General features: G+C 43.7%; 1 protein-coding gene across 1 annotated transcript in view; it reads right to left on the bottom strand.

Moving 5' to 3' along the window:
- Nucleotides 1-249: 249 nt before the first annotated feature.
- LOC130103813 (ATP-binding cassette sub-family C member 2-like) overlaps nt 250-25,054 on the bottom strand; it is a 79,869-nt gene continuing 55,064 nt past the window's right edge. The window contains exons 21-32 of the mRNA XM_056270143.1: nt 18,520-18,619; nt 18,195-18,414; nt 17,071-17,225; nt 7,098-7,253; nt 6,759-6,958; nt 6,542-6,668; nt 6,364-6,465; nt 6,085-6,228; nt 5,459-5,617; nt 3,074-3,240; nt 2,167-2,361; nt 250-355 (exon numbers count right to left, since the gene is read on the bottom strand). Of these exons, the coding sequence (XP_056126118.1) occupies nt 250-355; nt 2,167-2,361; nt 3,074-3,240; nt 5,459-5,617; nt 6,085-6,228; nt 6,364-6,465; nt 6,542-6,668; nt 6,759-6,958; nt 7,098-7,253; nt 17,071-17,225; nt 18,195-18,414; nt 18,520-18,619 (1,831 nt within the window). The remainder of the gene's footprint in view (nt 356-2,166; nt 2,362-3,073; nt 3,241-5,458; nt 5,618-6,084; nt 6,229-6,363; nt 6,466-6,541; nt 6,669-6,758; nt 6,959-7,097; nt 7,254-17,070; nt 17,226-18,194; nt 18,415-18,519; nt 18,620-25,054) is intronic.

Genomic DNA, 25,054 nt, shown 5'->3' with positions numbered 1-25,054 from the left:
CTGATACATGCACTCTCTTTTTATTTGAAAAGAGCAAAACTGACATGGGCTTTATATAAATATACAGGCGTACACAAAATGCTAAATTTAATAAACTTTATTGCCACAACACAAACCCATGTCAAACAACACATCAGCAAAAAAACAACAGGATAACACCCAAACAGTATATAAATCTTTAACATTTTCAGAGGTCTGGTCCTCCTGGTCCTAGAAGAGAAATACAGACGTTGAACATCAGAACACACTTCAGATTCCAGCATCCTTCGCCATTGAATAGAAATGTCCCTGTTTGTGAAGCAAAGTACTGGGCGAATCAAACTCCACGATCTTCCCAGAATCCAGGACCATCACCCTAAACACAGACCAGAGGAGAGGTCAGGACCACCGACAGCCAGGGCTGGACTGGCCATCTGGCATACCGGGCATTTGCCCGGTGGGCCGACGGGCTTTGTGGGCCGATACATCTCATACTTAAATTTTTTTTTTTTTTTTTTTTTTTTTTTTTTACGGCCCATAAAACTCGTACATCGGCGGCCCATTGCGTTTAGTTTTGTTTAATTGGCGGCTCTGATCTTTTTGCCGGTGTAATGCATTGGACAAAAAAGTCAGCGTAGGTTTTTCTTTTTCTCACAGACCGGCGCATGATGAAACGCGTAAATCAGCAGCCCATTGGTTATTTTCTTGATTGACACTGGGCTGGTCCAATCACATCTTTAAACTCCTCCCCCTTTGAGCTCTGAGTGAGCGAGCAGTGTCAGTGTGTATCTGTCAAAATAGTCGGAGCGATGGAGAAGAAACGCAAGGAATGTGCAGAGAAATAGCGTGAAAAAGAAACTTCAAAGGCCCTTCAAGTGTCTGATGAGGATAGCGAGGAGGATAAGGAGAGAGATGAGTGAGTGTAGAGAACTGTGGTAAGCAGAACTAGGCTACTGTCACAACACTTATGGTGTGTTCACACCGAACGCGAATAGAGCGTCAAATACGCGTCTATCGCGTTTAGTTAGACGCTTGAACATTCGCTCCAGTTCAAAATTTTCAACTTGCGCGGAAGACATTTGCGGCAAACGCGTCGCCCAATTCGCGTCATTCGCAACGCCTGGCGCGAATGATGCGTCTATTCGCGTCGTTGCATTGACTTCGTATGTAATCTACTCGCCCAAATAATTAAATTCGCGTTCGGTGTGAACACACCATTAGGCTATGTAGGAACCCACTACCCAGTTACGCATTATTTACACATCTGCATATTTGACGATTACGCATTTTATTAGAATTGTAATGAGACAATAATGAGTAATGAGTTTGTAAACCATATTTTTCTTCAAAATAAAAGCTCGATGCCGTTTCCGTCAAAATAAAAGATCATGTGCTTATCTCTGTATAGAAATTAGTACGAAACTAATTATGAAAGTTGCTTTTATTTTTCAGTGCATTTGTTTTACAACATATGGCTATTACTGCCAGGGATTAATATTATAACTATTATTATGTAGTAGTGTAATGTAGACAGACACTATATCACAACTAAAAGAGTTTTGAGTTTTTCTTTGTTCAATTTGCACACTGAATATGGGTTGGAGCTCTTTATTTTTAACTCTCAAAGTGCACCAGATTGATGAATTTAACATTAAAAAGCACAAAATTCTCACTCCTATTCACTTATGGCATTAGTGGTTTTAATAGGAGTTGGTATACATATTCAAGGGCGTGCAAAGTTCGGTTGTGTTCTATAGTGGGCCAGTCTGGGCCAAAATGCCCGGGCCGATTTTTTGTCCCAGTCCAGCCCTGCCGACAGCAGAACATGCGGCTTTAGTTTAGATTTCACATGCATGTTAAAATATGCAGATATAATCCATTATATACATACAATTCTGACATCAGATATTTTTTAACTAGTGTGTGCAGGACACTATAGTTCATTTATGTAAGTAAGGAGAGCAGAATAAAGTAAACTGAAATATTATACAGAAAAAAAATCTTCATGCAGTGACTACCAGTAAAATTGTGATAAAAATGTGGGACCAAAACTTATTCAGACACTTTGAGCTGACCATGTTTTGCTGAAGTGTTTTTTCTCATATTATCAAATGAATCTGTGTTTTTGAACGGATCTTTAAATGAATGATTCAATGACTCTATATAAATAAAAAGGACTTGGCTCACCGTGAACTGTCCAGAATGGTGTTGAGCCGGTGTGCGATGGTGAGAACAGTACAGTGGGAAAACTCCCTGCGGATGGTGCTCTGGATGAGATCGTCCGTCTCCAGATCCACGGCTGCTGTGGCTTCATCCAGGATGAGTATACGGGATTTCCTGAGCAAGGCTCGGGCTAAACACAGCAGCTGTCTCTGACCAAGACTAGTGGAAACACATAAACATGTCAAGATCAGAAACTAGACTTACATGTTTTCCTGCTTGAATGTTGATTATTCTCCTCATATTCTCCATTGTTGCAGCTCCTCTCTTCCCAGTCTGTCAGTAACGCTCTGTTTACTTCCTCTCTCTATGAAGCCCCTCCTTCTGAAAAACACACTGTGCTCTGATTGGTCGGCTGGAGCAGTGTGTTGTGATTGGTCGAGCGCTTCGAGTGTGTTTGGGAAATGTCCCGCCCCTTTCCATAACCACCAGTTTAACACACTACTAATTCAACCAGGCCCGCCCCTTTATTCTGCGTATGAATTATTATAATGAGGAATATTGTGACATTTTCGTTCCCGGAAGAAACTCAAGACTACAATGAAGGCGTTTCAGGAGTTCAGAAACACTGACACTGATGTAGAGAATAACTCATGCTGCAACATTACACACTAAAATGTGTCTATTATAGGATACCCTGCTTCTAATTCAAATGGCCTGACCAAAGAAGATACACTGAGAGGATTAGCTGTCGCTAACTTTCATTATTATTGTGCTACGACTCCTAAAATCTAAACAAACTGAAAAGTATCAGTTTTACGATTAATCACGACAATTTTGAATTACCTCAAGATGCACTCATTTGAATTAAGTACATTCAAAGCACATGTGTTCAATGCATATGAACATGTTCATGTTTATTCAGCTCACGAACCTTAAGTTCTCTCCCCCCTCCGAGACCTCGTGCTGAAGTCCTGTCGGCAAACCCCGCACATAATCTTTCAGATGAGCCAGCTCCAGAACGTTCCATATTTCCTCATCACTAAACTTCAGGAAAGGGTCCAGGTTCATCCGCAGAGTTCCAGAGAAGAGAACTGGGTCCTAGAATAAAGCATTCGTTTATCAGCATTGCGGGACAATCTCAGATGCTGCTTTCCAAGAAATGTATTTGTTCATGATGCTTAGCATGTTTGTCACATATAAATGCGCACATCAATCCGATCGCTTTATTTAGCGTTCATGTCAACATTGCGTTTGGATTCACCAATCGGAATGATTTCATTCTGATTGACACAAAAGGTGTGCATGTAAACGTAGCTACTAGTGCTGTGAATCTTTGAGTAGACAGCAAATCGATACGATTCAACAATGATTTTGCAAATATAAGCCAAGATAAGATTTATGAACAGCAATGCTGATATTTTTTGTAATGCTAATACAGTACATTACGATAGATACTTTGATTGTTACATCTCCCTTCAATATTTCAGCTGTAAATGAATTATAAATGTTAGATAGATTGTTTACTACCAGTTTATGCTGAAATATAAAAACAACTAGTGGTGGGCCGTTATCGGAGTTAACGTGAGACTCTTATCAGGCGATAAAAAAATATCGCCGTTAATCTATTCTCAAAGTTGGGTTGGGAGCTGAGTCTATACTACGCAAGCTTTGATGACTTTCACTGCTTTCACCTTGATATTTTAGCCCGGATGTATACCTAGCGGAATTGCACTGTAGGGGGCGAGAACGAGTCTTCGAACCTGTGTGTGTGTGTGTGTGTGTGTGTGTGTGTGTATGCCTACTGTGAAATTACCACATCAAACGTGACGTGCTAACATGGATGCAGCTATGAAGCCGCCGGGTTTGTAAAATTGATTTTTAATAAGCTTCCCAATGGAAACCTCGACAAGACAAAGGTTGTTTGCACCTTGTGGAATGCAGAATTAGTTTACTGTAGGAGCTCTACTCATTGCTAAGCTAATTACTGTTAGCATTTTTGGGAGGAGTAAAATTCACATGTGGTTTCAACAATTAGATGCATTGTCCAGTTTTTCTTGTTTCGGAGGGCATTTACACCTGGTCTTTTCACCATCGGATAGCTATCCCATCACAGAAAACGCATGAAGTGGTCAGGTGTAAACAGCCATTGACTGAAATTTGGTGAGATAATGTAATAGTATTGGATGTCTGTTATGGCACGTTCATTTGTGGATGCAGTGAACATAGCCATAGTTACAGCACAGTAACGTTAACTACCCACAAATTAAAACCTGCAAACGTTAGCCCAGTGCATAACAACAGTCTTGATTGCTGAACAGAAATCGTGTCAGATGGAGTGTCAGTAGCCTGTAAGGTTGAGGATGGCCTTATGCATTACACTGCTCTATTCCAGTAAATAAATGTATATGTCTTGGCAATTAAATACTTTTAATACAATTAAATACTTTTCAATTAATATAGGCTATTTATCAGGTAGGAGCCTGTGCACTGTCAGTGTCAGAGTCTTCTGGGTTCAAATTGAATTACAGGTTGTTGTTCAACTATCTCATATTTTGTTCAAACCTTGTCTATGTCAAGAATGTGTCCCAAAACCAATGCCTGTAAAATATTTCTGTTCAAATCCTGTCTTCATATTTTCAGCCCTTGAAATGTCTTCAGTTTTACAGCCTGAAAATAATATTATCTGGGAAGCAATATTTGGACATTAATATAATGAAAAGTATTATTCATAGGCATTACTTAGACAGTGATACATTTTGAAAAAGTAAAACTTGTGATTTGCCTAAATATCTGATCCTTCTGCTATTACGAAAAACAATTTTGCCTGTTTATCTCTTTTAGTGTGATAAAAACACTAAATAATAAGTTTGATTATGTATTGGTATGTAATTTACAGTGGTGTAAGGTGCTGGAAAGGCCTTTAAAATGGACCTTGAAAGTGCTTGAAAAGCGCTTGAATTTGACCTTGGAAAAGGTGTACGAACCCTGCCCCATCTTACAAACTACCTGCGAGGCGAACTATCATGAGGAGAATACATGACCCGTTCTCAAAGACTTACTTTTAGTCATTATTTGGGTAGCACACATATTCTGAATGCCTTCGGCAGAATTCAAATGAGCCATTTTAATATAGATTGATTCCAAGATTACAGTGTAATTAATCTAGATAAAAAAAAAAAATCTATGACCACCACTAAAAATAACGTTTAGTTTATTGCACGTGTCATGATGTGTCACACAATATTTGTTTCACGAGTTAATTTGTTTTAACTCGACACCGTGCCCCATTCACAAACATCTTGTGTACTCAACGCACCTGTGGAATGATGGTAAGTCTACTCCTGAGGTCATGAAGCCCCAGGGTGGAGATGTCAATACCGTCGATGATGATTCGACCTTCACTAGCTTCAATGATGCGAAACAAACAGTTCGTCAGACTGGATTTCCCTGCACCAGTTCGACCAACAATGCCGATCTGGGAAAGTAGGGAAACAGGAAAAAAATACTATGGTTACTAACATTCTTTAAAATATCTTCTTTTTTGTTTAACAGAAGAAAGAATATCATACAGGTTTGGAACAAATTGAGGGTGAGTAAATTATGACAGAAACATCTTTGCTTTTTTCACAAAGCATTATTTTGCTTCACTTTAGCTACGATTAAGAGACACCCTTTGGGGCTGGAGCAATGAAGGGAGGGGCGTGTTTGTTTGGGTTGATTTCAAAAATCAAAAGTGTTTCTCAGAAATCGCTTACTTCACCTTTAACTTTGCATTTGAGTCATCGCTTCTTCCAAAAACCCAACTGTGTCAAACACAACCAAGGTAGATACAGAACTAGAGCCCTTTAAGTTTTGTATAATAATGATCAATGTATAATACCATTCATCACTCCATGGCATTTTCAATATAAAAAATATTAAGAATGTGAGGTGTCTCCACACCTTCTCTGTGGTTTCAATGTCACATGTGATTCCATGGAGAATGAGCTCCAATTCAGGCCGGTATCGAACTTTGTAGTTTTCAAAGCGAATATTCCCGGCGGAGGGCCAGTCGTCAGGAGGACGATTACTGGTGATCCACGGAGCCTGGAGACACAAATATTGTAGTTGTTGTATGTAGTTTTTGGCTCGTCTATAGTTCATAATGTTTGGGAGATTAAAAAAAACAATATTAGTACATTAATCCAGAAACTGACACATGAAAATGATTTAATTCTATACCTCATTTTTGATCTCTGTGTATTCACTCACTCTTTCCACAGCGACGATGTTGGTCTCCAATTCTGATGTCATTCTCACAAGCCAGTTCAAAGTTTGCGTCACCTAATAAGAAGCAGTGTTACTTAATGGCAATGTTGTTTGACTCACAAGCAGCTAAAAAAAAAATAATAATAATTACACTTAAGGCGTATGAGATGGACAGTCCAACCAATCCACTATTCAAAGAGTCTCGAGAGATTACAGCAAATAACGCAGAGAAAAACACCACCAGATTCCCCAGAGACTCCAACCGCATGGCCAACCACCTGAAATCCAACAAGCAACATTAGATGCTTAAGGAGCAAACACAGATTTATCTCTTTACGAAAAGCTCTGTATATACTACCAATTCTGACCTATTAGAAACAATCGAAGGATAGACGCTTTTGAGATTCTGATCAATGGTGTCCTCATTTTGCTTTAGGAAACGCTGCTGATGCCCATACGCCCTTATCACAGAGAGGCCTGATACCGTTTCTCCAAAGTGAGAGTAAATGGGAGATCGAGACACAGAATCCAGTCGTCTGAGTTGCCTGGATGTAGCAATATAGAACCTCTGAAATACAGGAAGCGGGTTTAGACTATTTTTTATTATTATTTTACTTATGTGAGAAAAACATGTTGCTAAGTTTTTAAAAACCCAGTGTCCACAGAATACAGTTTATTTGTTTTAGTATTACTGTAAGCTGTCTTACCTGCACAAAGTAGTAGATAACAGCCATTGGTACAACAACTGCAGTGAAGATTGGAGTAGCCAGACAGATGACAAACAAGGTCCCTAGAACTCCGAGAAGACAGATAATCCAGGATCTGAAGGACATCGGGATCATCTCATCCACAGTAAAGATATCCTAAATATAAGCCAAATCGAAAAACAAAATTTCAGTTTAAGAACAGGCAAAGTACAGCAATCATAGGGGGGAAAAGTCTATTTTTTTATATTTGGGTTTTTTATTAGATTTCGTAATTTTCATAGTCTTGGGATGCAATTACATTCCAATTACAATGCTATATTTAAATGAATCTGTAAAATACTTTTTGATCTTAGAAAATGAAATTTACAACTTAAACTGTCCTAAATCTTGAATGCTTTGGAACACAGTTTGGTCTCTTTTTAAAGATGACACTTGTCAGTTTATTGCTGAAGTAAAGTAAGTTCATTGTTATGAAAAATGCACAAAAATACTTTTTAAAATTTTATATTGTGGCGAGCGGGGCGTGGTTTAGCGACCGCTGCAACAGGAGAGAGAGCTGGGAGGCGAGCGGCACGTAAGTGGGTTAATTGAGGAATGATAAACACCTGATCTCGTTTGCAGTAATTGCCATGGGGAGGAATAAAAGTCACCTCGAAGCGGGAAGCAGAGAGAGACTGCGGGCGAACGTGTTGTGTGTGTCAACTGCGTTGAATGAGAAACTGCTGAGCAGAGTATTTGAGTGAACTGAGAGCGTGGAGCGCAGACCATGAGGCGATACTGGAGTTGAGGAACGATCAAGATCAACGTTTCCATGCCCTCCTCCAGGCGCAACAAGAGGACCGCAAGATGTTCCAGAGCTTGCTAAGCCGGGAGGTTCGGACAGCAGCCTCCCCCTCCAGCCCAGCCACCGCCCCCACTCACATGACCCTCAACCAGATGGGGCCGCTCGATGATCCGGGGGCCTTTTTGGAACTCTCCGAGCATTCTGCGGAGGCATGTGCGTGGCCCGAGTCCACCTGGCCAGTGCGCCTGATACCACTGCTTTCGGGGGAAGCTCAGAAAGCCGCCCAACAACTTCCGGTCCAGAACCTCCTGGCCTACGACGACCTCAAGAAGGCCATCCTCCAAAGGGTCGGCCTGAGCCCAGAGAAACATCGCCAGCGTTTCCGCTCAATCCGCATGGAGGAATGTGGCCGGCCCTTTGTGATGGCCCAGCAGCTCCGGGACGCCTGTCGTAAATGGCTATTGGCCGGGGAAAGCGACGTCGAGGCTGTCATAGAGAAGGTGGTGCTGGAGCAGTTCATCTCGCGTCTACCCAAGAGAACTGCCCAGTGGGTCCAGTGCCACCGGCCGGCATCGCTGGACCTGGCCATCCAACTGGCAGAGGACCAGATGGTGGCGTGCTCCGGGGTCGGCGAACCCCTGCCAGCTGTCTCTCTCTCTCTCTCCCTTCTGTTGATCTCCCTTCTTTCTCTCTCTTCAAACCTGTCCCTATGCCCAGGTCTCGCTCCAGCATGCCACCACGAGCTCCACCCAAAGGCAGGACCGGACCAGGACATGGCCCCGTGGCTGGCCCTGCAGTCCACGACACCACCACAGCTCCCGCTTCCCATTCCTCCTCACGGCAGTCCTTTGACCCACTTCCGGCCACTAGGGTGGCGGGGAGGCCTGGGCTGGCCTGTTGGCGTTGCAGGGACCCGGGTCACTTTGTGGACAGGTGTCCAGTGATGGTGGTGGGAATGGTGGTCCGGGTCCCGGACACCTCGCAGGCCGCCCCGGATCAAGCCGGGTTGTACCAAATACCGGTGAGTATAAAGGGGGGTATTTATCAGGCTCTGGTGGATTCAGGTTGTAACCAGACCTCCATCCACCAGAGCCTGATACAATCAGGGGCATTGGATAAGAGCCGCACGGTTAAGGTGAGGTGTGTCCACGGGGATATAGTAGAATATCCTTTATGGGCCATATCTATTCTATTTCGGGGACAAAAGCATAGAGTGAAGGTGGCAGTTAGCCCGCACCTCAGACATCTGCTAATTTTGGGAACCAATTAGTCTGCCTTTAAGCAATTATTGGGGCATTTGTCAGCGGATGTCTCTTGGGGGAAAACAGCACCGGGAGGGCGAGTGAGCGCTCAGGTCGGGGAGACTGTTCCGGGACCCGTGGCCACAGTTTCAGGGGAACCGAGCACGCTCGAGAGGCTAAACCTCTCCAGCTGTGATGACTTTCCTCTGGAACAGTCCCACAATGAAACACTAAAACACGCGTTTGATCAGGTCTGCACTATCGACGTGTTTTTGATCCGCTGCGTACAACTGCCCAAGCTAGCAGCCCCGTAACCTCAGTTGAACAGGGTAATGTAATGTTAAATATCACTGGCGTTTTACAAATAACAGGCATATTCTACGAAAACACTTTATTGTGTTTGTGTATAATTATTCTCGCAATATCCATTTTAGATGATAGGCAGGATGAAATCATTAGCTCCCAGTCAACAGGCTGCTCGACTACGAGTGAAGAAATGCGTTCGCCATTCACACTCGCTGCTCTGGGAAGAAAACTAAACGAGGACAAGGTAAACGAGTGTCACCGGGCAATAACCAAGTTCGTGGTGAAAGGGTTACACCCAGGTCATGCAGTACAACATGCGCTAATAAATGATAGGTTGTATCGAGTGACCCAAGACACTCAGACAAAAGAAAATACAACCCAGTTATTAGTACCAAAAAGCCGTTGGGAAATGCTTTTCCAGGTGGCTCATTGTAATCCTATGGCTGGACATTTAGGAGTAGGAGCCACATTAAATCGCTTATAGGCCCGATTCTTTTGGCCGGGCATTCACGGGAATGTACGCAGGTGTTGCGCGTCGTGTCGTGAATGTCAGTTGGTTAATCCACCGGCCGCCCCAAAAGCGCCTTTGCGCCCCCTTCCATTAATGCAGGTCCCCTTCGAAAGAATTGGTATGGACCTCATCGGGCCATTAGAGCGTTCTGCACGGGTATATCGCTTTGCATTAGTCATAGTAGACTATTCAACACGATATCACGAAGCAGTGGCGCGCCGCAACATCTCGGCTAAGAGTGTGGCGGACGCACTATTTTGTTTAATCTCCCGAGTAGGAATTCCAAAAGAAATTCTCACTGACCAAGGCACAGCGTTTATGTCATGTACATTACGCGAGCTATACGAATTATTGGGCATTAAATCGGTTTGTACTAGCGTCTATCACCCACAAACAGACGGTCTAGTCGAACGGTTTAATAGCACGTTGAAGACAATGATTCGTAAGTTTGTTCATGAAGACGCTAAAAATTAGGATAGATGGTTGGAACCCCTCTTGTTTGCTGTGCGTGAGGTCCCGCAAGCCGCCACGGGGTTTTCCCCTTTTGCCCCGTGGCATTTTAGACGTTCTAAGAGAAGCTTGGGAGGACGGACCCTCTCAGAGTAAAAACGAAATTCAGGATGTTCTGGACCTGCGAGCAAAACTCCATACACTGGGGCTGCTCTCTATGGAGAACTTGCTGCAGGCTCAGAACAAACAAATCCAGCAATACAACAGGGGAACTAAACTGCGTAAATTTACACCGGGAGAGAAAGTGCGTGTATTACTCCCAACGTCCAGCTCAAAATTATTAGTAAAGTGGCAAGGACCCTTTGAGGTCACATGGCAAATCGGAGATCTCAATTATGAAGTGATTCGGTCAGATAGGGACGGGGCACGTCAGGTATACCACCTCAGCCTCCTCAAAAAATGGAGTGAAGAGGAATCAGCGATGCTTGCGACGGTAGTGAGTGGAGAGGAGGATCTCGGGCCAGAGGTGAACCAAAAAGGACAATCTCTCGCCCTGGCCCCGGGAGGAGATCACCTCTCACCGTCACAGCTCGCTGATTTAGCTAAATTAAAGGCAGATTTTGCCGACGTGTTTTCGCCCCCTACCTGGTCGAACCAATTTGATTCAGCACCATATTGAGACAGAGCCGGGGGTGACAGTGAGCACCCGGCCATATCGCTTGCCTGAACACAAAAAAAGGTCCTTCAGACAGAATTAGAAGCTATGCTGGATTTGGGAGTAATAGAGGAGTCACACAGCGACTGGGCGAGCCCGATAGTTTTAGTACCTAAAACAGACGGCTCTGTGCGTTTCTGTGTTGACTACCGCAAGGTGAATGCTGTGTCAAAGTTTGACGCATATCCAATGCCTCGGATTGACGAGTTGGTAGATCGGCTCGGTGCGGCTAATTTTTATTCAACATTGGACTTAACTAAAGGATATTAGCAGATCCCCCAATTTGTCACACTCCCTTTCGGGTTGTTCAGGGCACCGGCCACGTTTCAGCGCCTCATGGACTGGGTACTCCGTCCACATAATGCATATGCCGTTGCCTACCTAGATGATATTATCATATACAGTAATGACTGGCAGCGGCATATGGAGCATTTGAGGGTGGTTCTGAGGTCACTGAGTCTGGCTGGCCTGACGGCCAACCCAAAGAAGTGTGCAATTGGGCGGGTGGAGGTTAGATATCTGGGCTTCCACTTGGGTCACGGACAGGTGCGTCCCCAAATTGATAAGACTGCAGCGGTTGCGACCTGTCTGAGACCCAAGAGCTAAAAGGAGGTCAGACAGTTCCTCTGGCTGGCGGGATACTACAGAAGGTTTGTACCTAACTCCCCGGCCTGAGTCGGGCGGTGGGGGTATGTGGCGAGCGGGGCGTGGTTCAGCGACCGCTGCAATAGGAGAGAGAGCTGAGAGGCAAGCGGCACGTAAGTGGGTTAATTGAGGAATGATAAACACCTGATCTCGTTTGCAGTAATTGCCGTGGGGAGGAATAAAAGCCACCTGGAAGCGGGAAGCAGAGAGAGAGACCAGTGGAACACTGCGGGCGAACGTGTTGTGTGTGTCAACTGCGTTGAATGAGCAACTGCTAAGCGGGGTATTTGAGTGAACTGAGAGCGTGAAGCGTAGACCGTATGTGACCGCTGAAAGTAGCGCACTGAGTTTCTACAGTTTATTTTTTCCTATTTGTTGAATAAAGACCCGCAGTCTCCACAAGCCAGCCCCGTCTCCTTCCTTTCCAAGTGACATTGAACCTGATCTTTGCTACATATATGTAATAAATATTTTCCAAAACATGTTTAACTCTAAAACTGTGAGAACATCTAAATAAGCTGTGTTCCAAATTTGAGGTTGATATCTAAAAAAAATTAGCTTTAAGTAAGATTTGATTTGGGCGCAGAAGGTTTCAATTAGAATAGTTTGATTTTTAATGTGCTCATTTTTTACCACAAGGAGCACAAGTGTGACTATTTTTTCAGGACCATTTAAACTTTTTTAATCGTGTGTGTGTGTGTGTGTGTGTGTGTGCTCACATAGATAGTGTCAAAACCTTTACCAAATTTCGTACCATTCTGAAAAAAATTCCAAAAAAAACAAAATGTTAAATTTTTCAATCAAAAATGACTAAATTAAGTTTTTTTTTATTGTCATTGGTGGTTCCATGAAGAACATTTAACATCCACAGAATCCATTGTACAAAAGAATTCAATTGTACAAAAGGTTCTTTCAATTATTCATATGTTCTTCGCACTAAGAAATAATGGTTCTTTCCAAGGGGGCATGAACTGAGAATTAAAATTTTCCATGATCTTTTGATAGTTGAGAGTTTGTTATTCTATAAAAAAAATACCCTGAAAGTTTCAAAACTCAAAAAATTCCAAAAACTGCTTTTATTGAAACCAAGGCCAGAAAACGACAGGATCTTAAAGGTGGAGATTTGTGCAGTCACAGGGCAGTGAAAGACTGCCTTCGCAGAAGAACATCAACGCCTACGTCTACATCACCTCGTCTTTGGCGCCGCACTGGAGCATTAGTGAAGAGTGCCATGAGAATGAGAGAAGATCGACACAGGATCAATACCATTACCTTCCAAACAGTGTTGGGGAAAGTTACTTTGAAAAGTAATGCGTTACAATATTGCGTTACTCCCTTAAAAAGTAACTTATGGCGTTACTTAGTTACTTTTTTAGAAAAGTAATGGGTTACGTTACTTTTGCGTTACTATTTTCCCACCTGGGCTGGGCTTGTTTTTTTATACCAAAAAGATATATTTTTGGGCAAATGTAAAGACCCTTTCACACCAAAAGTGAAATAATAGGCCTCAGAATGAAGGAAATGCAGATTTACTCCTGTACAGTAGTGTTCAGTAGAGGGCGCCGCTCAAATAAACCTTTCAGCTGCTGCTGTTCTGGGTAACAGAATAAGAGGATGCAGGGGAAACTAATTTAACACTTACTTTACCAATAAAAACATATAAAAAAATCTATAGTCATTTTTGCTTATGGTTTACTGAAAAATCTGATTACGTAACTCAAGTTACTTGTAATGAGTTACCCCCAACACTGCTTCCAAACGATCCTAATGCTAGGATAGTGGGGTTTTCTCAACAATGTGATTGTCTCAGCAGTGCATTATTTCTTTGTATTCATTACATTTCACTGTGGATTATTTGGTCAATTTCGGCACAGGCTTTCCAAACAGACTTTTTCAAAATGGATCTGCCAGCAACACCACAAACATGTAAGTAATCGTGTTTATTCTAATGCCTGATCTGTGATCAGTGATTTCTGACAGTTCAGACAGATTATCTCTCAAAATCGTTCAATGCTGTTTGTGCATTAGTAAATCAAGCCAGTGACTAAACGATCAACTTTACATTGTTTCTCTTAGTAGGATGAAAATAATCTTATTTGAACTGTGATTAAATTATATACAGAAACCGATCAAAGAACGCTTGCTTTCAAATCACCCAAGCTGTCAATCACAAAGTTTATCTGGACACTTTCCAAAACTCATTATGAAATCAATGACGCTGTTACACTGCACAACGAAGCTCTTACTGTATTTACATCTCTTCATTCACGCGATCAACAGACTGTCTGTCTTCTGCTCAATGCTCATCACTGCTACCTTTCATGTGATGGGACCAGATCTAAATATTTGTGTAATACTTTTCACGAATCGTTAATCTCGATAGCTGTAAAAGTAAAAATGTAGTAAAAGATTTCAAGAGAGTTCCACTTGTTATAGCTATTTCACATTGTTTGACACTGAAGTCTCACAGCCAATCACAGCAGTGGGCATTTAACACTGAAGTCTCACAGCCAATCACAGTAGTGGGCATTTAACACTGAAGTCTCACAGCCAATCAAAGCAGTGGGTGTTTACACTGAAGTCTCACAGCCAATCACAGCAGTGAGCGTTTACACTAAAGTCTCACAGCCAATCCCAGCAGTGAGCGTGTACACTGAAGTCCCACAGCCAATCACAGCAGTGAGCATGTACACTAATGTCTCACAGCCAATCACAGCAATGGGCGTTTAAACTGAAGTCTCACAGCCAATCACAGCAGTGGGTGTTTACACTGAAGTCTCACAGCCAATCACAGCAGTGAGCGTTTACACTGAAGTCTCACAGCCAATCACAGCAGTGGGCGTTTAACACTGAAGTCTCACAGCCAATCACAGCAGTGGGCGTTTAACACTGAAGTCTCACAGCCAATCACAGCAGTGAGCGTTTACACTAAAGTCTCACAGCCAATCCCAGCAGTGAGCGTGTACACTGAAGTCCCACAGCCAATCACAGCAGTGAGCATGTACACTAATGTCTCACAGCCAATCACAGCAGTGGGCGTTTAAACTGAAGTCTCACAGCCAATCACAGCAGTGGGTGTTTACACTGAAGTCTCACAGCCAATCACGGCAGTGGGGGTTTACACTGAAGTCTCACAGCCAATCACAGCAGTGAGCGTGTACACTGAAGTCCCACAGCCAATCACAGCAGTGAGCGTGTACACTAATGTCTCACAGCCAATCATAGCAGTGTGCGTTTATACTGAAGTCTCACAGCCAATCACAGCAGTGGGCGTTTACACTGAAGTCTCACAGCCAATCACAGCAGTGGGCGTTTGCACTGAAGTCTCACAGCCAATCACAGCAGTGGGCGTTTACACTGAAGTCTCACAGCCAATCACAGCAGTGGGCGTTTGCACTGAAGTCTCACAGCCAATCACAGCAGTGGGCGTTTACACTGAAGTCTCACAGCCAATCACAGCAGTGGGCGTTTACACTGCAGTCTCACTGCCAATCACAGCAGTTGGCGTTTACACTGAAGTCTCACAGCCAATCACAGCAGTGGGCGTTTGCACTGAAGTCTCACAGCCAATCACAGCAGTGGGCGTTTACACTGAAGTCTCACAGCCAATCACAGCAGTGGGCGTTTGCACTGAAGTCTCACAGCCAATCACAGCAGTGGGCGTTTACACTGAAGTCTCACAGCCAATCACAGCAGTGGGCGTTTACACTGCAGTCTCACTGCCAATCACAGCAGTTGGCGTTTACACTGAAGTCTCACAGCCAATCACAGCAGTGGGCGTTTGCACTGAAGTCTCACAGCCAATCACAGCAGTGGGCGTTTACACTGAAGTCTCACAGCCAATCACAGCAGTGGGCGTTTGCACTGAAGTCTCACAGCCAATCACAGCAGTGGGCGTTTACACTGAAGTCTCACAGCCAATCACAGCAGTGGGCGTTTACACTGCAGTCTCACTGCCAATCACAGCAGTTGGCGTTTACACTGAAGTCCCACAGCCAATCACAGCAGTGAGCGTGTACACTAATGTCTCACAGCCAATCACAGCAGTGTGCGTTTACACTGAAGTCTCACAGACAATCACAGCAGTGAGCGTTTACACTGAAGTCTCACAGCCAATCACAGCAGTGGGTGTTTACACTGAAGTCTCACAGCCAATCACAGCAGTGGGCGTTTACACTGAAGTCTCACAGCCAATCACAGCAGTGGGCGTTTACACTGAAGACTCACAGCCAATCACAGCAGTCACAGCAGTGGGTGTTTACACTGAAGTCTCACAGCCAATCACAGCAGTGGGCGTTTACACTGGAGTCTCACAGCCAATCACAGCAGTGGGCGTTTACACTGGAGTCTCACAGCCAATCACAGCAGTGAGCGTTTACACTGAAGTCTCACAGACAATCACAGCAGTGGGCGTTTGCACTGAAGTCTCACAGCCAATCACAGCAGTGGGCGTTTACACTGAAGTCTCACAGCCAATCACAGCAGTGGGTGTTTACACTGCAGTCTCACAGCCAATCACAGCAGTTGGCGTTTACACTGAAGTCTCACAGCCAATCACAGCAGTGGGTGTTTACACTGCAATCTCACAGCCAATCACAGCAGTTGGCGTTTACACTGAAGTCTCACAGCCAATCACAGCAGTGGGGGTTTACACTGCAGTCTCACAGCCAATCACAGCAGTTGGCGTTTACACTGAAGTCTCACAGACAATCACAGCAGTGGAGGTTTACACTGAAGTCTCACAGCCAATCACAGCAGTGGGCGTTTGCACTGAAGTCTCACAGCCAATCACAGCAGTCACAGCAGTGGGCGTTTACACTGAAGTCTCACAGCCAATCACAGCAGTGGGTGTTTACACTGAAGTCTCACAGCCAATCACAGCAGTGGGCGTTTACACTGAAGTCTCACAGCCAATCACAGCAGTGGGCGTTTACACTGAAGTCTCACAGAGACAAGCCCCTTCAAACAGAGCATTCAAATCAAAGGCTAAAATCAGGCTTGGAAAAATGCCTTTTATTTTTAAATTATGACCATTTTTGATGTAAAAAACATACTAACATTATAAGGGCGCTCCAGGAAACATGATAAAATGATAAAATAATCCAGTTCATGACCCCTTTAAGAACTAATCACTGAAAGGTTTGGCATCACTGTTTAAACCCTTTTGGAACCCTTATTTTGTATAGAATGTTAATGAGCTTGTCTCTGGCCTTCATACAGACTCACTAATTATAAAACTCAATGCAATTTGTAGATCTTTGTTTTGGCTTAGCAAATATCAACAAAATTGTGTTCAGTGTAAAAAGTGGGCCCATATATACCTCAGCGAAACGATTGACTACTCGTCCTGAAGGTGTGGTATCAAAGAACACCATGGGTACTTTCAGAATATTAGACAGCAGATTTGTGTGTAGAGTCCTGGACGCACAAATGGATCCATCAACTAGGAGTATAGTGCCTAAAAACACCAGAAATCCTGGCAGAGAAAAAAAGAACATCAGGTCATAAAGGCTCATTCACGTACTTCTTCCACCGTTTTTTTCTCTGGGAAACAAAAGACTTAAACTCTCCATGTCATCATTTGGAGCTAAAACTCTCCAAATTTCACAAGACCTATTTTCCTACATCAGATCACTCTCTATGGTCTAAACTGAGAATAGCTTTGATGATGATGCCAATGTGACTTGCCTTCACTTATCATGTTCTACACCATGGCTGTGACCAACAATTTTATTATTAATCCAGTAGCGCCACCATGACAAAAGTGCTGGGGTTAGTTTTACCTACAGCCACCAAACTCTGTACACAAATTGTTCTCATCGAGCCAGACAACTTTTTAAATTACAATCATTTGCTCCGAGCAACAGGAAGTCAGCCATTTTGGATTTCATGTGAATTTTTTCGTTCATGGGGATTCATGCGATTCCCACACACATTGGAGATGCTAATTGTGAACAGATTTTTGATATCTCAAACATTGTTGTCAAAATGTAAACAGGAAAAAAAAAATTCTAAGTTCAAAGCTGATTTAGATCAAACTGGGGATGTGTGTTTGGCCATAGAGGCTGATCACATGGATATGACTATTGTGGTCCATGCACCACATGCAACCACCATGCAAAGTTGCAAAGCTCATAGTCTTGTACAAAGGGATTTATTCTATCAAACAGAGAACCAGAGAACACTGATCTAGGCCAATCACAACGCACTAGGTCAGCTGGCCAATCAGAGCACTCTGAGCATTTCAGAAGGCGGGGCTTTGTAAAAATTAGACTGGGAATAGAGGTCTCCAATGATGTACAGTATGTAAAACAATTATGTGTTTTTTGCACAAAAACATGTTAACCTATTCTAGTACACCCAAAATAATGAACTAGCCTCTTTAAATCACAAAAAATATGATGTCCTCAATTTCATTCTGTTTGTAAAAGTACTCTGCTCATACCTTGTGCAATTCCAAGGGCTCCAAAGACACCTATTCTCATGTCTCTAATATGATTCGGGTAGGTTGTGTTGAAATAATCTACGGCATCATTAGTCCAGTCACTGAGCCACAGATTTTGACCAATGATGGCCACATTCTGGATGAAGTAGATGAGGAAACTCCAGGTGACGTAACACCATCCCATCGCCCTCAGATACTGAAGATACACTGAGAACTTCACCTGTACATGGATCAAAAAATAATTTGCACAATTACTGAGGGGATGACAAAAAAATAGATGACAAAACATTGAGAATCAAAATAGCTTTTAGTTCCTATTATGTACCCTTCCAGTCTCCATTGTCTCTTTCTCAATCAGTCGCTGTCCTTTCTTATCGCCGGAGTCTTTTTTACTTTGAAGAGAGCTGTTCTTCCTTACTCTCACACTAAAGACAAAAAATATGAAAATAAATCTTGGTGAATACAAAACTGCACTCTTGCAATGAAGTCTGTTCTCGCATTTCAGTTGAATTTGTGAAGATCATGATGACTATAGAGTAAGTGCGTTGGCAAATAAAATCTTTTGTTGTTCTGACATGTTTCTCATTTAGTCATTTGGCAGACGCTTTTATCCAAAGCGACTTACATTTGAGGATTAAACCAAGCGAGTCATTGTGGAGAGGCAAAAACAACGTAAGAAGTGCTCAGAATACAAAGTTCAAACATTGCTCAGAGTAGCATAAACCAGACAAGCGAAGATTTCAAGAAAAAGTTTTATTTTCATTTTTTATGTTAAGTGCTCACGGAAGAGATGAGTTTTCAGTTGTCTTTTGAATACTGTCAGGGATTCTGCATTCCGGACGAGAGTGGGCAGATCATTCCACCAGCATGGAACCGTGAATGAGAAAGTTCTGGAGAGTGATTTTGTGCCTCGCTGTGATGGTACCACGAGCCATTGCTCACTGACCGATTGTAGGCTTCTGGTAGGGATGTAGACCCGTAGGAGCGAGTGGTCAATCTGTAAGCAAGTGTCAGCGCCTTGAACTTGATGCGAGCAGTGAGTGGTAGCCAATGCAGGGAGATGAACAGAGGAGTGACGTGGGCCCTTTTGGGCTCGTTGAAGACTAGACGAGCAGCAGTATTCTGGATCATTTGTAAGGGTTTAGTTGCACATGATGGAAGTCCAGCTAGAAGAGCATTGCAGTAATCAAGCCTAGAAATAACCAGGGCCTGGACAAGAAGTTGTGTTGCATGCTCAGTTAGGCTGATCTTCCTGATATTGTGCATTGCAAACCTGCATGATCGAGCTGTCTTTGTAATGTGGTCTGTGAAGGTTAGCTGGTCATCAAAGATTACTCCAAGATTTCTGACCGACCTTGATGGGATGATTGAGGAAGAATCTAGCTGGATAGTGAAGTCGTGCTGTAGAGATGGATCAGCAGGGAGAACGAGAAGCTCAGTCTTTGCCAGGTTGAGCTGCAGGTGATGTTCCTTCATCCATGCCGAGATATCCGCCAGACAGCTTGAGATTCGTGCAGCTACTGTGGGATCATCTGGTTGAAATGAGAGGTAGAGCTGGGTGTCATCAGCATAGCAATGGTAAGAGAAACCATGTGCCTGTATGATAGGTCCCAGTGATGTGGTGTAAATGGAGAAGAGGAGGGGTCCAAGCACTGAACCCTGGGGAACCCCTGTGGTCAGTTAATGTGCTTTGGATACCTTACCTCTCCATGCAACCCTGAAGGACCTACCTGTGAGATAGGACTCAAACCAGTGGAGGGAAATTCCAGTGATGCCCAGTGATGAGAGGATGGACAGAAGGATCTGATGATTCACAGTGTCGAAGGCAGCAGACAGGTCTAGGAGAATGAGAACTGATGATTTGGAGGCAGCTTTTGCGATCCGCAGGGCTTCTGTGACTGACAGTAATGCGGTCTCGGTCGAATGCCCTTTCTTGAAGCCAGATTGGTTAACATCCAGCTGGTTGTTCAGAGACAGGAAAGATGATACTTGGTTGAAAGCAACTCGTTCAAGTGTTTTTGCAATGAATGTTAGGAGAGAGACAGGTCTGTAAATTTTTAAAAGTGATGTGTTTAATGTTGTTTTTTTAAGCAGTGGAGTTACCCGAGCCTGCTTAAATGCTGTAGGAAAAATGCCAGTATGGAGGGATGAGTTGATGATGTGTGTGAGAGCTGGTAGAAGTGTGGGAGAGATTGCTTGTAGAAGGTGTGAGGGGATGGGGTCTAGAGGGCAGGTGGTAGGATGACTGGAGAGGAGAAGTTTAGACACTTCTTCCTCTGTTAGTGGAGAGACGGAGGAGATAAGGTTATTGGCTGTGGGAGAGGATGGACTAAGTTCCTGTGTGTGTGGAGCAGAGAACTGACTGCTTATGGTTGTTGTTTTGTTAGTGAAGAAGTTAGCAAAATCATCAGCAGTTAACGAGGAGGTGGGTGGTGGTGGAGGTGGACAGAGGAGAGAGTTGAATGTCTTGAAAAGTGTTCGTGTGTTAGGCAAGGCAAGGCAAGGCAAGTTTATTTATATAGCACATTCCATACACAATGGTAATGCAAAGTGCTTTACATAGGAGGAAATAATTAAAACAGTTTAGAATAAAAAATAAAATAAAGTACAGTAAAAACAGTCGGACGAACATTGGCACAGTGGTCATTCAGTAAATGCATAGCTAAACAGATGTGTTTTGAGTCTGGCTTTGAATGTGACTACTGTAGGAGCACATCTGATCTCTTCTGGAAGCTGGTTCCAGCTGCGGCTGGCATAGTAGCTAAAAGCAGACTCTCCTTGCTTAGAGTGAACCCTTGGTATTTCTAACTGATGTGATCCTAATGATCTGAGTGATCTGTTGGGTTTATATTCAGTGAGCATATCTGCAATATATTGAGGTCCTAGCCCATTGAATGATTTATATAGCAGTAATAATACTTTAAAATCAATCCTAAATGTAACTGGGAGCCAGTGTAAAGACCTGAGGACTGGTGTGATATGTTAAAATTTTCTGGTTCTGCTCAGAATCCTGGCAGCAGCGTTCTGTATAAGCTGCAACTGTCTTATGGTCTTTTTAGGAAGGCCAGTGAGGAGTCCATTATAATAATCCACCCTGCTGGTGATGAAAGCATGCACAAGTTTCTCTAAGTCTTGACTGGAAACAAAGCATCTAATTCTTGCAATATTTTTCAAATGATAGTATGCTGATTTAGTTATTGCTTTGACATGACTACTGAAACTAAGGTCTGACTCTAGAGCCACACCAAGATTCCTGACTTGATTTTTAGTTGTTAGACCCATAACGTCAAGGTATGCATTCACCTTGAGAACTTCATCTTTGTTTCCAAACGCGATGACTTCAGTTTTGTCTTTGTTTAGCTGAAGAAAGTTTTGGCACATCCAACCGTTTACTTCATCAATGCATTGGCACAGGGAGTCAATGGGGCTGTAGTCGTTAGGCGATAGGGCTAAGTAGAGCTGTGTGTCATCTGCATAGCTGTGGTAAGAGATTCGGTTCTTTCTCATTATTTGGCTCATTGGGAGCATGTACAGGTTGAATAGGAGTGGTGCAAGAATTGAGCCTTGAGGGACTCCGCAAGTCATGGATGTCCACTCAGACGTATGGTCTCCTATACTCACATAATAACCTCTTCCTTCTAAGTATGACCTGAACCATTTTAGGACTGTCCCAGAAAGCCCCACCCAGTTTTCCAGCCTGTCAAGAAGTATGTCGTGATCGACAGTGTCAAATGCAGCACTGAGGTCGAGTAGTACCAGCACTGATAATTTGCCTGAATCAGTATTTAAGCGAATATCGTTTATTATCTTTATGAGAGCTGTCTCTGTGCTGTTATGCGATCGGAAACCAGATTGAAAATTGTCAAAGTATCCATTCAAGCTTAGGAATTTGTTCAGCTGATTGAAGACAACTTTTTCAATGATCTTGCCTATGAAAGGAAGATTTGAGATCGGTCTATAATTGCTTAAGATGGTCTTATCCAGATTGCTCTTTTTCAGGAGGGGCTTGACAACTGCAGTTTTCAGGGAGTTTGGAGAACTCCCAGAGAGAAGTGAGGCATTTACCACTTCAAGGAGATCTGCTTCTAAGCTGTTTAACACACTTTTGAAAAAAGATGTGGGAAGTGTGTCAAGGGCGCAGGTTGATGTTTTAAGGTGCTGTACGGTTTCTTCCAAAATTTTGCCATCAATTTCTTCTAAAACAGACATAGTAACTATGTCTATGTCTACGTAGTAACTATGTTAGGGGCGGTGTTGATCTTGTTGAGGAAATATGAAGATTTTGAGGCGTGAACATCAGCAGAAAAGGAAGAGAGCAGAGATTGATACATGCTCAGGTCAGATGTATCTTTAGATTTGCGCCATTTCCTCTCCATTGCCCTGAGTTTGGTCCGGTGTTCACGAAGAACCTCAGATAACCAGGGGTTAGAGGAAATAGCGCGTGCTGGCCTGGAGGAGAGAGGGCAGATAATGTCTAAAGAAGAAGTTGGTAGTAGTAGTAGTAGCCTTTATTGTCACTAGTCACAAGTACCAGCGAAATTAGCCATCAACCTGTCCATACAGACATACATACAATATGACAAGGGGGTAGACAGGACAGGAAGACAGAGCATTGAGGAAGAAAATACAGCATGACATGAGGAAAGGTGAGGAGGAGAAAAAAGGCAACCCCCAGACTATGCTCCTGTGAGGAGTACAGTTTGGGAACAGTAAAAAAACACCTCAGCAACATTAGCACATAATCAGTACAGTCTACAACATGAACACACAAGACTTGCAACAGGGTTGGGGAGTGGAATGGAGGTAACCCAGCACAGGCAGGCAGCCGTCCGGTCCTGCAGCCATTCTCGGCGCTGGTCAAAGACCCGCCTGTCAGACTGGTGGTACGAAGCGTTGAAGGCGAGGGATGGGATGTGGGCAGGTGATTGCATATCTGTATATATGTAAGAGTTCGTGTATGTGTAGGCCTGGAGAGTCGCTGCGCCTGGCATCATAATTTAGGTGCCTCAAGTCCACAGGATTGTCATAGCGATACACAGCAAGTTGCCATGGAGACAACCCTGATCATGTCCCAGACAGAGTCAACAATCAGCAGGTGTCTGTGGGGAGTCGGGGAAGGAACGCAAGAGCGGCTCACTGCAGTGCTCTTCCCGGGGAGTTGTTGTTCCAAACAGCAGCCTTGGCCAAGGCCAGTGCTGGATTAGGGGGGCCGAAAGCAGATAAGATTGGGATTGGGATTGTTTGGTCTTGGGACGAGTAGCCGCATTCCAATTTACACAGTTCCTGGTCCATTTTAGTCTCCGAAACGATCCATTTGCCTTTGCAAAGCTGTGAGCATCTCCATGATGTTATCCATATTGTGGTTCATAGTCACAGTCTGAGTGCTGACAGCTCTGCCCACCGCTTCAATCATGACGGGCAGCCTTGTGGAGCTTTGGACAGCTTTCACCGTCTCCTTAATTCCTCGATAAACCAGGGCAATGCCTGATCCAATCAGCAGAAAACCTGTTATCATAGTTCCGAATAGGTAGATATCTTCAACGTCCTCCACGGAAAGAGCCGCCAGACACACGACCCGCCACCTCTCCCACGCGTCCATCGTGTAGCCAGCTGCGCACGTTCCCGGCAGGGCAGTCAGGTTCCCCCCGAACCCAAGCTTCTCGTCGAGAAGATGGTGTCAATTGCGTTGAGAGACCAGTTGATCAAATTCATAATTTCTTAGTTTGGAGAGCAGTGCGGAGAGAGTCTCTCAAAGTACAAGACGGTAGACTAAACGAGACGAGAGGAGCAAAGCAGGGGAGGTGAGGGAGAGGAGGGGAAGAAAATGCGACCGCCTTCGTTGAGAGCCAAAGCAGAAAATGCTCCAAGTTAAAGTGGAGCATAAAGTATCCGTTGCGGTATTCACACCCAGAGATGAGAATTGTGAGGGTGAGGGAAGAGAAGATGACACAGCAGAGGAAAGACGGGAGGGAGAAAGTGAGCGCAGGTTTCGTCTGAAAGCAACTGGTAGGGGAGTTGGTGGAGTGTGGATAGTGAGTTGTAGATTGAAAGTAATGAGTAAATGATCTGAAACGTGGAGAGGACGACTCAAAGAACATTCACCAAAATGTTGTCTGTCATGCAGTTGCATGTGTAAACCAGGTCCAGTTGGTTGCCTGACTTGTGAGTACCTATGGTGATGAGCCGTTTGAGAGCAAATGAGGCTAGGAGAGAGATAAAATCTGTAGCATACGGCTTCTCTAGATGAATGTTGAAATCGCCAAAGACTACAAGTGGAGTGCCATCCTCAGGGAAAGAGGACAGCAGCACATCCAGCTCCTCTACAAAGCTTCACAGTTGACCTGGGGGGCGATAAATGACTACAATCTGGATCTTAATGGGAGTTGTAAGTGTAATAGCATGATGAGTTGTTATTGCATAGAGAAGAGAGAGTTGAGTATTTCCAATTGTTAGAAATGAGAATACCAGTGCCGCCACCCCTCCCCGACTGGCGAGGGGTGTGAGAGAAAGAGAAGTTGTTAGAGAGAGCAGCAGGGGTTGCTGAGTCTTCTGGACGGATCCAAGTCTCAGTCAAGCCCAGGATATTAAGAGTTGAAAGAGATGCAAAGGCAGGAATGAAGTCAGCTTTATTGACTGCTGATTGACAGTTCCATAGACCCATAGAAAGAGAGAGAGGTGTGTATGTGGATGAGAGAACGGGATGCAGATTAGCAGTATTGCGCTGCCTTATGTGCGTGACGAGTGCACGTTGTCGAGAGACAACAGGAATGTATTGAAAGCACATGTTGATTAAAGCTGCAGTCCGTAGCTTTTTCCCTTTTTGTCGCCATCTCTGTTCGAAATCTGTAACTGCAGTGATT

Source organism: Rhinichthys klamathensis, unplaced genomic scaffold (genome assembly GCF_029890125.1).
Source record: "Rhinichthys klamathensis goyatoka isolate OS25496 unplaced genomic scaffold, OSU_Roscu_1.1 h1tg000298l_1, whole genome shotgun sequence".
NCBI classification, from domain to species: domain Eukaryota; kingdom Metazoa; phylum Chordata; class Actinopteri; order Cypriniformes; family Leuciscidae; genus Rhinichthys; species Rhinichthys klamathensis.
The sequence above is the reverse complement of the archived record's forward strand: the minus strand, read 5'-3'. Positions and strand labels throughout refer to the sequence as shown.